The 16,996-nt window shown below is 35.1% G+C and overlaps 1 protein-coding gene across 1 annotated transcript in view; it reads left to right on the plus strand.

Annotated features, from left to right (window-relative positions):
- LOC110107998 overlaps positions 1–16,996 on the plus strand; it is a 36,405-nt gene that overhangs the window by 8,103 nt on the left and 11,306 nt on the right. Inside the window, exon 2 of the mRNA XM_020838479.2 lies at positions 12,150–12,252. Within this exon, the coding sequence (XP_020694138.1) occupies positions 12,150–12,252 (103 nt within the window). The remainder of the gene's footprint in view (positions 1–12,149; positions 12,253–16,996) is intronic.

Raw genomic sequence — 16,996 nt, forward strand, 5'->3', positions numbered from 1 at the left:
GGGCTATTGTTTTTTGTGCCTTTGCCCCTTTGATTTTCGGCCGGCTGCTGGTTTTTCGAGCCTGGGAGTTTTCCCGTGGCTTTGGCGCCTTGGTTCCGTGCGGTCTCCTTGGTTCCCATGGTGGCTCCTTCGGTTCCTGGGCTTGGGCTGTTTTTCCGTGAAAAGCATTTGGGTTTTAATGTTTGTGATGTTTAGAATTCCTATGTGAATTCATTGTTAGTATCCTTTTGTATTCTCTATTTCATACCTATAAATATGAGGGGTTTGTTATGTTTTAAAAAAAGTGAATGTTATGTGATTTTTGGAATCTAACCTGCGGGTTATTGGAAAAGCTTGCGAGCTTTGTCCGTCTTCTTTCTCATCCCCTCCGGAAATCTTGCGAGCTCTTTTCAACCTTTCGTCTCGACTTCTAATCTCTTTCGTCTCTCCGCAAGTGCCACTCCATATGTATCTTTCGTCTCTAAGTAAAGCAACTTTAGGGTGTCTTTGATTTCGAGTCAAAAGTTGTAATTCGTTGTCGTTTGTAATGTTTTTTAAAATTTCTTCTTTTTAGTTTAATTTGAAATGTAAGAGTTTGTTCTTACTCATCTTAGTCGCATCATTCGTGAATTAGTGGGTCGTCGGTTAAGGGACAATCATCCGTGTGGGCGAGGGGTATAGGCTCCCTATATTTCTTGCCCCCACCAATTTGGTATCAGAGCAAGTTAGGAAGTCTTAGGGTTTGGTTGTCAAATTGAGTTGTTAAGTCTGAGTCTGTCATGTTTTGTTTTAGTTTGTCAAGTTTTGTTTTGTCGAGTCAAATTTTGTTGTGAGTCTTGCAAGAATTGTGAGTCTAAGTTTAGATTGAGTTTTTTGAGTCTTTTTTGAGTCAGTTTAAAAAATGAAAAACAACAAAAATATGGATTCATATAACGAGGAAATCAATTCAAATAATCATGACATCCCACTCCCGTTGGACATATGGATTCCTACAGAAGGCGATTCTACTGATCCACTTCAAGACCGTCTATACAAGCTTCAGTATCACATGTTCCTATGTGATCAAAAAATCGAGAAGTGGAAGAGATTTCTGCAAAGGCAATTCGAGAAGGAACAAGAAGAAATTTTGAAGAAATTTGGTGAGAAAATCAAAGAGCTGGATGATCAGTATGCACCTCCTCAAGAGAACCCAAAACTAACTCATCAGGAGATGAGTTCTCAAGAATCAGAGTCTGATGTAGGCAAAGGGTGGGTCAACTCAAACCCAAAATAAGTTGGATTTGACTTCTCTTGAGCTTACAAGCTCAATCAATTTGAGCTTGAATTTAGCTCATTTATGAGTTGATTTTTAGTTCATTTATTGAACTATGGGTTAGCTCATTATTAGCTAAGTTTTAGTTCATAGTTATCTTTTATTTAAATGTACTTTTTATTGTTTTTATGTCTTTAATTATGTTTGTCTCTTGGAATTCCAAACCGGCTTTTGGAATTCCAAGAAGTGTTGTTTTCCATGTGTGGCTCTTTGGCTTCCACCATGGGCTATTGTTTTTTGTGCCTTTGCCCCTTTGATTTTCGGCCGGCTGCTGGTTTTTCGAGCCTGGGAGTTTTCCCGTGGCTTTGGCGCCTTGGTTCCGTGCGGCCTCCTTGGTTCCCGTGATGGCTCCTTTGGTTCCTGGGCTTGGGCTGTTTTTTCGTGAAAAGCAATTGGGTGGTAATGTTTGTGATGTTTAGAATTCCTATGTGAATTCATTGTTAGTGTCCTTTTGTATTCCCCCTTTCATACCTATAAATATGAGGGGTTTGTTATGTTTTTAAAAAAGTGAATGTTATGCGATTTTTGGAATCTAACCTGCGGGTTATTGGAAAAGCTTGCGAGCTTTGTCCGTCTTCTTTCTCATCCACTCCGGAAATCTTGCGAGCTCTTTCCAACCTTTCGTCTCGGCTTCTAATCTCTTTCGTCTCTCCGCAAGTGCCACTCCATCTGTATCTTTCTTCTCTAAGTAAAGCAACTTTAGGGTGTCTTGGATTTCGAGTCAAAAGTTGTAATTCGTCGTCGTTTGTAATGTTTTTTAAAATTTCTTCTTTTTAGTTTAATTTGAAATGTAAGAGTTTGTTCTTCCTCATCTTAGTCGCATCATTCGTGAATTAGTGGGTCGTCGGTTAAGGGACAATCATTCGTGTGGGCGAGGGGTATAGGCTCCCTATATTTCTTGCCCCCACCATGTATCCCCTGGATCGCCAGTCGCACTCCTCTGCAAATCCCCTGGCCTTTCTCCACCTTCCCCGTACCCATCATTACTCCGTAATAGCCAGTGTCCACAAATCTCACTCCCAGTTGGTCGACGACATGGGTTGAAATGAAATTGTGAGTAGTCCCACTATCAATTAGCACCACAACCTCCCTGTCCTCTATCTCTCCCTTTACCTTCATGGTGTGATTCGTAGTGAATCCTACCATTGAGTTCAGGGAAACCTCAGCTAGATCCAAGTGTAGATTCTCCTCCATTTCCTCCTCTGTCTCCTCCTCACCTCCCTCCTTAAATTTTTTGTCATCACAGACGGTGAGAACCTGAAGAGTTTGGTCCTTGCACTGATGCCCTGGCATGTACTTTTCATTGCACCTGAAGCACAACCCCCTAGCCCTCTTCTCCTGCATCTCTTTCTCCGTCAGCCTCTTGAAATTTCCTCTGCTTCCTCCTTTCTTCTCCTTGGTAGCCTCTCGACTCCCTTCTATTGCAGGACCTTTAGGTGTTAGATGAGTGGTCGTCATCCTGTAAGTGCCCCCGGTGTTGCTACTCTTGGCTCCCCTCTCCAACTTCCTCTGATTTTCCACCAGTTGGGCCAACTTCATGGCCTCCCTCACGGGGCATCAAAACCTTCATTGCTGCTCGGATCTCCGCCTTCAACCCTTTCATGAAATTTCCCTCTAATATTATATCTGAGAGTCGCTCCACCCTGCTAGCTAGGTGCTCAAACTACTCTAGGTAGTCTGCTACCGATCCCTCCTGTGTCAGAACAAAGAACTGCTCATAGAAATCTCCTCCCCGGTCGGTTTGAAAGCATTCTATTTTGCAGTCTTTGAACTCCCTCCAATTTCTTATAGGCCTCCTCTAATCTCTCCACTGATACCATGACAGGGCTTTTCCTTCTAAGCACAATCCAGCTGCGGTCAGCTTCTCCTCCTTCGTTAGCCAATTGACGGCGAAGTATCGCTCCACCTTGTAAATCCACCCATACGCATCTTCTCCTTCGAATATGGGCATCTTCAACTTCTTCACCTTCTGATCGTCCCCATTGCCCCTGAATCTTCCATAGTTTTCCCTCTCCCAAGTGCTAGGTGCACCCCATGTTTCCCGGTCTTCCCTTGCTCTGCCATAGCCTACCCCCTTTGAAATCCCTCATTCTATCTTCAAAATCAGCACCTCGGTGACCATAGTATCCCTCCTGGCGTTCCCCATATCCACCCCATCTTTCATCCCTCTGGACAGGCTCCAGATGCAGTCTTCTTCTTTCTCCTTCTATGATTTCCACGTCATCTTCCTCCCTACGAATTTTCGAATTCGTACTTTTTCCTTCACCTCCTTTTGCCACGGACGCCACCGTTTGGTTTTGTATCTCTAACATCTTCTATATCATGTCTCGGAGATTGGCGACTTATCCTTCCATGTAGGAAATCCATTCCTCCACCGTCATTTTGATTTGATTCACCCCCCTTCAAGCCTTTCTTTCAGAACATCCACTTTTTTGGCCGCCATCGCAATCTGGAGTTTGTAAAATCACAAATTATGGATTTGAAACTCCAAAAGCAGCAATCCCCCTTTCTTTTGGGCAAATATTCACTGCTGAAATTTGCCGAAAGCAGCCCTCCACCGGTCCCACGACTTGCTCTGATACCAATTTGATAGGAAGTACTTGAGTTCGCAAGTAATCCTATCGGATCTACTTGAGTTCGCAAGCAACCCTAATGCGAAATTGGTAAAAACAGCGAGAATACCTATGATCGGAGATGAAACAACTAAGAAAATAATATAACTTGATTAAATACTCAAAGCAAAATATGCTAGAAGAAAAGATACAATTGATCCTCTATTCGAGAGGAGGATCGTCTCTCATAAATCTCTAGACAAGAGTCTAGAGCTCAAAATGCCAACGAGACTACAAGAAAACAATAACCAAAGCATGCCTAGCACTAATCCCTTCATGCCCTTTAAATAGCCCTCTCCACCTCCTTAAAAACTTCATAATATAAGATAGTATTTAATTAATTCAAAAGATATCAAATATTTTTTAATTAATTAAATCCAAATAAATTGGGCGTGGGCCCCTCCCTTAGGCTGTGTAGGAAGGAGGCGGTTTGACCCGTCTCCTGTATACAAGTGCCGGCCCCAGCTGGGCCGGCTGAGGTTGAGTCGGTTCCTGGGGAACCAACATATCACCTTGCCACTATACTCTATTTCTTGCTCCTCCATGTAACAAGGTTTCCTCCAAGGAATGTGCAGTATCCTAAGGCAGATCGTCTATCTACTGATGATCCCACATATTCTACATTAGTATGTGCTTTTGGGGTTATTCCACAATCTCTTTTAAAGAGAATCCCTTTACTTGGATTCCCTTTAAGGTAGTGCAATATTATGTATATAGCTTGCATATAAGTTTACTTTGGATTTTGCATGAACTAGCTAACAATGCTTACAGTAAAGGCTATATCTGGTTTGGTGTGCGATCGTCCTCTCGACAATGTACAAAATTTTAATTTATTAAATTTCCATCTCTAAAATTTCTGTAAAAAGAGATTGGACATTACATAAACATAATCCTTTCATAAGAGAATGAGCAGACAAATTAAAAAAAATTAGTATATAGGAAAAATTAAAATACGCTCAAGTGAACAAAAATATACACAAACTATATAAAAAATTTTCATTTAAAATCTCAAAACTATTTAAACTCAAATAGAATTTTACTAAAATTTTTTAAAAAATTTAATTTAAGTTACACAAGTTAAAATGATTTCTAGCTTTTTGCACTTACGGAGAGAGAACATGCTATTGTTTTTAAACTCTTTTTTTAAAGCTTTTTGCACATGCATCCATACATACAATAAGAGAATTGATTTCATCATGTTTTTTTGACTTTTTGCATACACAAGCATTAACAGCTATGGAGAGAGAGAGAGGGAGAGAGAGAGACTCACTAATGAGAGAAATGAGTCACGACTGAGAGCTTGAGAGCATGACCACGGAACTACAGAAGCGAAGATGCAGGCAAAATTCTTTTTTAAATTGGCTGTTAGGTTTTTAATGGGCTTATGTATATATAAGAGATTACCGAACAATTTTTTTTCACCCGGCCAGTGAGGGCATGTGCTCTAGTGCCCCCACCGTGCCTCCGCTAGCGCCTCTAGGTGACTAATTTGGCCAATATAGAGCCATTTTTAACCTACACACTTTTTCACCTCCAGATTTTTTTCTTGAATCCTAATGAAATCTCCAAAAATATTTCTTACCCCTAATTCTCGTGTAAGAATGCATTTTTGACATCCAATTGTTTCAGATGCCAATTATAATCAGTTTCTAGTGAGAGCAGGATTCTCACGGTTTTTATCTTGGCCACATGTCCAAAAGGTTTATGGTAATCAATGTCATACATCTCAGTGTACCATTTCGCTACCAATCTTGATTTATATCTTTCCAGTGTACATTCAATTTTATATTTCATAGAGAACACCCATTTGCAGCTGAATGGTTGTTTTCCTAATGGTAGGTCGGTGATATCACATGTTTTGTTCTTCTCATAGGCCTACATTTCATTTTTCATGACACTTTTTCAATTTTTGATTAAATAAAGCCTAAAAAATATCATTAGGATTATGAATATCATTTAGTGATATAAATTTTTTTTTTTGTGTGAAGGTGAGAAGTTATGGAAGGATACAAAATTAGTTGTGGGATGCACAATAGGTTTTTTTGGTGAACTTATACTTATCTCAATTTCAAGAGAAGGTTTAGATTCTTGTATCTTCTTTGGAGTAGTAGTTTGGAGTTGTACGTCTGGAATATATTTTTTCAAACCTCATGTTGTTCATTATAACTTTGTCCCCAGTTTCTCTAGCTTTGATTTCAGGTTTAGGTTGATTGGTTTGAGGTGGAGCTAGAATGTCAAGAGGGGCAAGCTTAGTTTATTCATCTTCCTCAGTTTCAGTCTCCCCCTAAAAATGAAGTTTGGTGAAATAGGGTTTTTGTTCATCAAAACTAGCATCAGCAGATACAAGGATTTTCTTGGTGAAGGGTGATAACACTTATAGCCTATTTGGGTGGATGAATATATGTTAAAGATAAATTTGAGTGCTCTTGGATCTAATTTTTCTTTATTTTGGTTGTGAATGTGAATATAAGCAGTGCACCCAAATATTCTGGGTGTGAGGTTATTGTGAGTTTCAGAATTCAGGATAAAATGAGGATAGAATATTCATTCGTGTTTTTAGTCCCAAGATTGTTAAAGGTAGTCAGTTTATGAGATATGTGGCAGTCATTAGGGCTTCCCCAAATAGGATTTGGGTACATTGTAGTGGAATAGAAGTGCAAAGGTGGATACAAGAAGGTGGCCATTTTTTTCTGCAACTCCATTTTATTGTGGGGTATGAATGCAGGAGGACTCATGAATGATGCATTCCTTTTGAAAGTAGGGTGATAGGGTTTGGTTAAAGTAATCTTTGGCATTGTCGGAACGAAATTTTTTTATTTTAAACCTGAATTGGTTCTGGATTATGGTGTGAAAAATAGGAGGATAGTTCTAACATTTGATTTGTTTTTTAGGAGAAATATCCAAGAGATTCAAGTGCAGCATCAATAAAGGATACAAATCATTCCCCTAAGATGTTGGAATTTAGATATCACTATAAATAAAATAGAAGGGGGTATGACATCTTCTTCTTTTGGTCCTACACCAAGAAGGTGATTCATCTTTTCCTTTTCCTTTCAAATAAGTCTTCAAAAATTAAGATTACTTCAAGTAATTCTTCCCATTTAAGTGATAGGATGATTGCATATTTTGGAGATCTCCTCTACCTTGGTGCACCATAGAGCTTTGGGAGGAATTAGCTTCAAACATTTTGTCGGTAAATGATAGTGATGAAGGCTATAATGCTATATTAATTAAGTTAGCAAGGTGCAGGGAAGTAATGAAGGTTGCGCTGGTTATAATAGTAGTAGCAACAACAAGAGAAGGCTGACAGTGAAGGCACGACTATAGAAGGAAGAAGATCTCGCAACAACAATGAAGGCCAGTGGTGGAACTCACAGATTATCTCTTTAGTCTCTGATACCATGTTAAATTCGAAAAATTGGAGAGGAAAAATGCTTAATTTTATTGCACAAAATTATTCCTATTTGTAGATATATACAAAATATCTTAATAAAGAAACAAATAATTACATAATAATGTATAATTTCCCTCATACAATCCTTCCTAAATTATCCACTCAAATATGGAAGGCGATCAGCGTCATCCAGGTGAGCCTCCTACGGATTCCCATCCTGGCTATGTGATCAAGTGTCAAGGGACGGCTGGGATTTAACAAAGATCAACGTGATCCAGGTGAGCCTCCCATGAATTCCCATCCTAGCTGTGGGATCAAGTGTCAAGGGACGGCTGGGATTTAACTGTAATCTTAACTAGTGTTATTCATATTACCTCTATATGAGATGTAATATCAAACCACTACTTCTCATAAATAACATAATATTAAATTAAAGAAAACATCAAATCAAATATCATCTTATAGAAATTATGAATAAATAGTTTTGATGCAAATAATTATTTTGAAAAGCAGAAAATAAAATATAAATAATATAAAGATTGATCCAAAAAATTGAAGTTCGAAGTAGTTTTGAAGAAGATGTATGCGTGTAAAATATTTGGCCCATATGAGATATATGAGAGTGTGCTGCAGTGTGGCTTATTTGCACATTTTATATGCTAAACAAACCTGCAGAGTGCCTTGTTTGCACCCCGCACAAAGAAATTTGATAAATTTGATATGATAGGGAAACATCACTACTATGTCAAAACACATCATTTGTATTGGAGATATTTAAGTTGTGTGTAATAAGTCTTTTTAATTAACTATAAAGATTAAAAGAGCACCTAATGATGATGAATACGTGTTTGTTATTAATATTTAAGAATAAAGGAGTTTGCAATTGTGTTTATTGCAGGGGAATTAAACTTATTGTCATATATGCCGTTAGGTTTGAGGTAATGGAATAAAGGTTGAGAAAAATCATGTTGATATTTGATTTGATCATTAATTTGGTTCTATGTTTTGAAGATTTTCTTAGAAGACAATTTTTGTGTTAAGGCAATTAATGTGGAAGTAGAGATAACAATTGAAGGATCTTGATATTATATGATTGGTTGTCTTAGTAACTTAGATTGTAGGCATTAAGGAGAAGCATGTCAAAGATAAGTTGTATTTATTGAATATAAGTTGATGAAATAATACCTAGTATAAGAGATAGTTGTGGAGTGACTTAAAAGAATTCTCAATTACAATAACATTACATCAAATATTGGGTATGAAAGATGTTTAATATAAAGGTATCTTAGTGTACAATATTTATGGAAGATATAGGCCTCACATTTCATTTTAAGTTAAATTTGGTACAGTGGAGGAAATCTTTAGAAGATGAAGGGTTTCAAATTGGTGTAAAAAAATGGAGTGTATGATATGCACTTTTAATTTCGATCACTATTACCAAAATATCAATTGATGCCTAATTACAATAGCTTTATTACATTGAATCCATAATTTTAGGGACTTAGACAATAAGGTTATAAACACCAACATGATTGCTAAAATTAAAGTAGGTAGTTATATCAGAAATATAAATAGTCATGGTTGTGAAAACTAGGTCGGACAATGAATCGATAAAAGGAGATGTTTATAGTTTAATGGTTTGAGTATGGTTGAATCAGATGTTGAACCGGAAGACATGATAAATGAGTAAAAGTTATAGTCCCTCGACTATTGATAAATGTCCAATTTAGTCCTAGAGTTTCTCATTGCCCCATTTTAGTCCTTCGAGTATTAGAAATTGAGTTAATTTAGTCTCAGAGATTAAAATAAGAGTTAAAGTTAACTAAAAATTTAAATATGAAGGATATTTTAGATATTATAATTGAATATGAGATTACATTATTTACATAATTACATTACTATATTTTATCATTTAATAAATATAGTATATTTTTTATCTAATATATCATAAGGGTAAATAAATAATGAAAAAAATTTATAATTTTTTAAAGTAATACCTAGCATTGCTCTTCTTTACCATATTTTAATAATTTTATAGATTATATAGTAGATTAAAAATTATTAAAATAAGTTTCATTTCATATTAGAATATGATAAAGAAGAGCAATGTTAGGTTTTGTTTTAAAAAATATATATTTTTTACTATTTATTCATCATTATTATGTACTAGATTAACTATATAATATAATTTATTAAATTGTAAAATAGATCAATGTAATATCATATTCCCATTGTAATACCTAAGATTTCCTTCATATTTAACTTTGGGTTTAATTTTAACTCTTATTTTAGGCTCTGAGACTAAATTGACTCAATTTGTAATAGTGAAGGGACTAGAATTGGGCAATGAGAAACTCTGGGACTAAATTGGACATTTATCAATAGTCGGGAGACTATTTAGACTATTTTGAGCTTTTACTCCATAATAAATATTATATTTATTCAAGAACAATATAAATTATGTAATATTGATGCAACATGTACAAATATTTCTAAAAAATTTAAATGGAATCATATTATGGAATAATTAATATTTGCAATAAATAAATTCAATAATTTTAAAATTATGGGCATTTAATATTTAAGTACATGTCATCTTCACTTATAGTCATAAAGAACAAATTAGAATGTCTGCGTGAACTCTTTTATCCTGTAAGTGTTGAAACTCTAGAAGTGAAATGATGATAAAAAAAGTAATATCAATTAAATGGCATATGATATAAGTGACATAAGTTGAAGTAGAATATTATTGGATAATCAAATTACATAGATAGATTGCAACTTATAAAAGATACAGTGATACGCCATCATGATTTCACCTAAAAAGTAAACATGCACTATAAAATATCCATAGGCATTGAAAATACAAGATCATGATTTAACTAAACTAGTCAATAGTTTTGAACTAAGCAGTAAACAAATGGCACATAAATGTTCAGGTATATCTAAAATTCTTTTCCCATATTTGCATCATCAAAGGTATCCCTAAAAGTTGAATCGTCAAATGCCGCTTCACCAAAAGCTTCATCCTCAAATTCCTCCAAATCACCACATCCAAGTCAAATGTGAGGTTTTCATGTTATTCAAATTTTTTGTAGGAAAAAATCAACAAAATTTGAGTGTTAGGGTTTTCATGATAAATGTTAGTATTTTTGTAGGAAAACAAAAATTTGAAAACATCAACAAAATTTAAGTGTTAGGAAATCTTAAATAAACTTCAAAAAAATGATAATAATAGATTTAGCCATATAGGTTATAAAATCATAATAAAAATTTCAAATATTAAAATGTTCAAATTTTTTGAAAAAATCCTTGATAAATAATAATATTGATAAAAAATGATATTAAACATCGCAAGAGCATTAAAACCATGAGAAATCATATAATAAGAGGAATAAATTTTATGTTATCTTTTTTGGAGAAGTCTTACATTCTATTAAGTCAAGGAGGAGAATTGGGGCTTGATGTCTGGTTAAGTGAGAGGGAGAAGGGTGGCTGGTAACTAAGGGGGCGGGGTTACTTTGCAGCTTAGCGAGGGGCACAGAACGTCGCAGAAGGCAAGTCTCAGACTCTTGGGTTAGGGAGGAGAGGAAATGAAGATTATAAATGTCTATAAATTTAATTTTGATTTTATTTTTTAAATTATTATATTATAAATTATATAATTAGTATATTGAACTTTTAGGATAGAAATTTCATCCGTTGGATCTTAAATCAATGATTTATAAATGTCTATAATTTAAATTGACCGGTTTTCTAAAAACAATTTAGGCTCAACTGTTATCCAATTGAGCTAGCGGTTCAAATTGCTTGTGGTCAGTTCAATGGTATTCCAGCTTTCTAACCGAATCCGACCGGTTCCCATTTAAGCTGGTTGAACCGGTTGGTCCAATTTTTAAAATATTGCATAAGGCTATCTTTATAAATCACGATTAGAACAAGTAGGCTAGAATCCATGCAATAGAGCTACGAAGAAGTTATTGATAATGAAATTAATGTGCCAAAGAGAAGATATGATGGATATTTGGTAAATCTGAGGAGTATACATGAGAACTGATTATATTAAGGAGATTATGTTAGTAACATTTACTGAAGAGAAGGTAATGAACTAGGGTTAAAATGTTTGTTTAGGCATTTACAACAAATAATATTAGATGTGTTGTTGAGATGAAAATAGTTTTAATATGGAAGGATTAAAATGACATGCCTAAACAAACGATATTATGACTAAAGTTGTGCCAAAAAAAAAAAAAAGTATTTGTACAAGTGCAGTTAAGTCCTCATGAATATGAAGCACTCAACAAGAATATATTGAGATGGAGAATTAGTAAGCCTGGCATCAGTTGTTGGGATAATAATGTTTGTAATGATGAAGAATCATAATTGTATGATGAAATTCCAGTTAAATGCTCACTTGTTCCTTCAATCTATTAATTTTGGTTTTAATTAAGAATGCTATCCTGACCACTCATATCCTGAAGAGCAATACTACATTCATAAAAAAACATCAATCTCGGAGGTTCAATGGCCACTTTGTGTGCTATGGTTAATCGTACATAGTAGTTTTACTTGCTAGTCCATGAGCAGAAGTTCTCTGAGACTAACCTTGCCATGATATTTAGATAATTTGCTTGATAGCTTATTCTATTTACTATCATATTGCATTAAAGTTTTGATTATGCGGTGTGCCATGTTTTTCATTGTCTAAGATTTATTTTAACACTAGTTATCAATGGAAGATGAGAAATCAGCTTTGGAATACTTATAAATCTGATGATGGGTTTCTTCATCATATTTTCTATTATTTTGTATTAGTAGTCCAACAACTTGCTTATTTGGACTATTTCCTCAGGTTGGCTTATTGGGCATGGCTCGTTCATTTCAGAAAGATCTTGAACGAATTGCTGAAACAGCTGATACTTCTACTCCTGAAGGTTTGAATTATGTCTTGACAGGTAAAGATTGAAACAATGTTTTTTTTAATTCTTTGTTCCTTTCCTCCTCTTTGATATTTTGATAATTTAATTCAACAAAGTAGTATTTCAGCTTGCTAATTTTCTGGTACCTGGTAGCATCTAGGTGCACACAACGCTAGGCTTGCTAGTACTTCTTGAGAAGTTCTATGTAAACTTTTTCTAATATTGTTGGTCGTTGTAACTTTAAAAGAAACAAGATAACAACTTGACTCGTGGTCTTTTGGGTGGTTAGTTCAGAGGAAGAGATTTTTGGTTGGGGGGGAGGGTGCTGTAGGGCATCTAAATTTGGAATTTTGGATGTCCTGAAAAAAAAAAAAGAGAATAAGAAAATTTTGAAGGAGAAATAATTGTAACTTGAAAAAGTCTATTTTTTAATCCCTGTCAGCACACTGCTCTATCATTTTGAAACAAGGTCAATGCATTGGGTTTTTATTGCTAAACTTTTAGGTATAGAATTGTGTCTCTCAATTGTAACTGATTTCAGAGCATTTTCTCGTTTACAACGCTATTGTTGTACCAGATTAGATGAATATATTAGGTGAAATAGTCTTGTATTTCAACTTTAATGGTTGCAAATGTTTCGGTTTCTTATTATTACCAATTTATTTAACTTTTATTTATATTGTCACCAACATCTTTTGCTATACTCTTGGAATACTTAAGAATTCAAAGTAGGTTTTATGTTGCCTCATTTATTGGGGATGGTTAATAGCATTCTAATACTGCATTTGCTATAGGTTATATGGTGCATCATTTATTGGGGATGGTTAATAGCATTCTAATACTGCATTTGCTTTAAACATACTTTCTAAGCCATAGGTTTTTGCTGTGTGCTTTCTAGTGTTTTTCACATTTATTTTCCAAATCTTCCGAATTTAATCAATATGATAATGCACATGTTTTTCTGATTATGACAACTTGGAAAAACCACTAGCGGTAAATTGCGAGTTTGACTCTAGTTGCAGATTCCATTCAATCTATTATGATTGAATCTAGGATTACATGTATAAAACATGTGAGCTCATTGTCTCACGACTCTTGTTCAATGATCAACTTTTCGATCAACTCTCCAATGAGATGAGTGAACCCTGTTTGGAATACCCATTGGTAAATGTTTATCAAACGATTGGTAAAAAGATTCCAAGACAACAAAATTCTAGAACAATGATGTACTATACTTTTCATATCCGCTCCTTCATCTTAAAGTTCAAAACTAATAAGCAATGTTGAGTACATAAACTTTCACTAAAAATAACGTTACAATATTTGTAATCTAAATTATCTATTTTTTCTCACAAGAAAATAATCAATATGAGTTTTATTATATTCATTCTTATAAGCGATAAGATGCTCATCTTTTTTCTTAAATCATATATGCTATATTAAATTATATGGTTATATGTAAATTAAATTTAGATTAAAAATCAAATTTTAAAACTGAAAAATATTTAAATTAAAATTATCATATTATTATGAGTGTAAATACTAAATTCATAGAATTATGAGATTTGAGGGTTTTTTTTTTGCTCTTATGAGATTTGTGAGATTTTAAAAATAATTCTTTTAATTAATTATGTAAGTTTTATGTGTCATATTTGGAATGATAACATCATTATTATATTAATTTTATTAATGTTTAATAATATTATTATTTATTACATCATCCAGTTATATCCCGATTTGACCAGTCTAATCGTGAACCTCTCCTTCCGATTTGTTGTTCGGTCTGATTTTCACAACCTTGGGTAGAAGTGTTAGAAGGGGAGATTGGACAAATGAAATTCGATTTGGTGGAAAATATTTCAGATTTTGAAAAATAATTTTCATCCGTGCATAAGAAGATTGATGAGAAGTTTGCCATCGTGGAAGAAATAATGAGAAAGTTGCTTGAGGTCCAAACCAACATGGCATCGTCGGAGGCAAGGGAAGCCACTAGCGGTCAAGGGAGTGGGGAAAACCCTAATCCGATAAGGAGAGGAGAAGATAGGAGGTGGGGATTTTGGAAAGAGAAGGGAGAATGCCTTCCCTAGAGTCTATTCTTAGGGAGGAGATGAGTAGGGTGTGGGCTCTAAAAATTCGCGCCCCGGCCTCTCCGCGGACCCTCTTTTCTTCTTTTTCATTTTTTTGGCTCATCGTGGCGAGTTTTAATGCTTAAGCCATTTCGATACCAACAACCATCCGTCCCCCATTGGGGTGGGGCCCACTGCTTAATGAAGAGAGAGGAGGGGGCAGTTTAGGAGGGAAATTTAAATTGGAGGGCTGTTTTGGGTATTTTTCTTGATATTGTGTGCTTTAAGTAGTTTTGTTAAACCTAGGGATAGGTGAGGTTTTGTTTTGCTGAAATTGTAGTGTTCTTAGGGTGCTTTGGGCTCTATCCGGCGGCTAGGGAATTGAGAGAGCCGGATCCTCCTCTCTAATTGAGGATCTGTTGTATCTTGTTGTTTTCTTCCATCTATCATCAATTAAAAAGGGTTTCTTTGATTTCCTATTAATTCTTCTTGTGGATTGAATTTGGGAGTGCTGAAATTAAAGTTTCAGCCAAAAGTTATTTGATTTCTACAAATACTTCCAATCACATATATAACCTCGTTGCTCTCCTGCTTCCTTGGCTCCAAATTATGGGTTGCTGCCACAAACACAACAGTCACCTCAATGATGACATGCACTATACTGTATGTTGTGCCCCTTTGTCAAGGTTGTTTTCCCTGAATGTGCTTCACTCGAAATCTCGCCCGCACACCTCATTACCCCTTACATCCCACCTTTGTGGGCCTCATTGCATCTTGTTGCACATCTTTATACATCTCACCCATAGGCAATTAGGCTTATGATGACCAAAATACTGCATTGTGCATACATAGTGACCGACTAACTCACCTTGGGCACTCTTCGTGCCAACCCTCATTCGTCTTTCGCACATTTGTCTCTATTTTGCATCATGCTAATCCTGCAATATATGCATGTACTCTTTGCATTTGCTCACTCATCTTGACCCATTTTTATCATTTGATCAACCCAGTCTTCTTCAATGGGTTATGTCCAAACTATTTAATCAATCCAAATCAGCCAAAATCAAATATTCCAAACCACTCATAATACCAAATAAAAAAAAAAGAATTTTTAGTTAGTATTTGGTCAAATTTGTCTATTCCAGCAATTAATGAAGACCTTTAAGCTTCTAGATAATTTTTTAGTGCCATGAAGTATTCTTGAGGATCTGTGAAGAGCCTTCTACTAATATTGTTGATTTTTAATGTATTGATGTTCTTCCTTATCATCTCTCACTCATTGGATGTTTGTCCCATTAGTTACTTCTTCTTTGGGATGGATTTGCCATTCATACCTTTTCTTTAGAATGGGTGCACTACCTCTTCGATATAATTGATGACGATTACTTTTTCACTAACAATAATTAAATTCTCAGATGTAATGATTTTCGCATCTTAGTGGAATCAATTATGTGAAACGAGTATATATGTGAAAAGGTTGGAGTAGCTCTAGTGGAAGATAAGATTAGAGAGTGTCGTTTTAGATGGTTTGGTCACATAAAATGTTGGCCTTCCGATGAACTGATTAGGAGAGTAGATGCATTAGATTTGGCCTATATTAAGAAAGGTAGAGGTAGACCTAAAAAGATTTAGCTAGAAAATATTAGAAATGACAACTTTTATTAGATTAAATGAAAATTTAAATCTTAACCGAACACAATGGAGAAAAATGATTCATGTAGCCGACCCCACGTAGTGTGATAAATGCTTGATGTTGTTGTTGTAGGGGAATCAGTTATGTGGAAGGCTATATGTTGTTTGTAGCGAGTAGTCTGTGTTTTCGAAATCATTTAATTGCCTTATTTGTATTTAAGTGTCATTATTTGGGGATTAAATGTTATTTAAGGCTAATTTGGTATTTTTATATTTGTTTAGGGTTAATTTTTGTCTTTTCTCAATAAGATCTATTTCTATAAATGATGCATATTTCTTATAATTCAATGAAAGTTGATGATGCAATAGTGAAAGCTTTCTTCCTTCTTCTACTCTTAGGATTGTTCTCCCTTCTATCATTTCTCCTTGCTTTCTTTCTCTCCATCTCATGCTTTCTTTGAGACTTTCATTCATCTAGCATCCAATCCCCTTACCTTTATCTTTTGGTTCTCCTTCTAACCTAGGTTCTTCCATTCCTTGACAATGCAGAAATGTGCATTTGCTGGATACCATTGATGTCCTTGACCATAATGTTGCTTGCTGACTTCGATGCAAGCTTGCACCGCTCTCTTCACTTATTTTCTCATGTTACGAAGTCAGCCAACCAAATTTTTTTATATCTATCTTGGCTGCATCCATTGTGATGTGAAACCACATGCAAAAGGAGCTTGTTAAGAAATTTAAGAATCATTGACAATGAAATCTCAATTAATAACTTATTGAAATAACAAGCAAATTCATTAAAGATTCTTGATTTTCAACTCGCTTAGGCGAAAGAGTACATGTAGATTAACTAATCCTTGGAGATAAACAAAAATAGTAGCAAAGCTAAGAGCTATTAAACAACAATCCACCACTTAATAATGAGAAATTTCACCTTGGGGATTATTCACTCGGCTACACTAGGCTTGGCGAGAGAAGATCTTGCAACTAGAATTGAGATCACCACTAGGAAGAAGATGCCGGAAGTCTTTGTCCACGGGAAAGTAGTCGGAGTAGGTGAGGGTGGCGGATGTCCGATG

This window comes from Dendrobium catenatum, unplaced genomic scaffold, assembly GCF_001605985.2.
Source record: "Dendrobium catenatum unplaced genomic scaffold, ASM160598v2 fragScaff_scaffold_853, whole genome shotgun sequence".
NCBI classification, from domain to species: Eukaryota; Viridiplantae; Streptophyta; class Magnoliopsida; order Asparagales; family Orchidaceae; genus Dendrobium; species Dendrobium catenatum.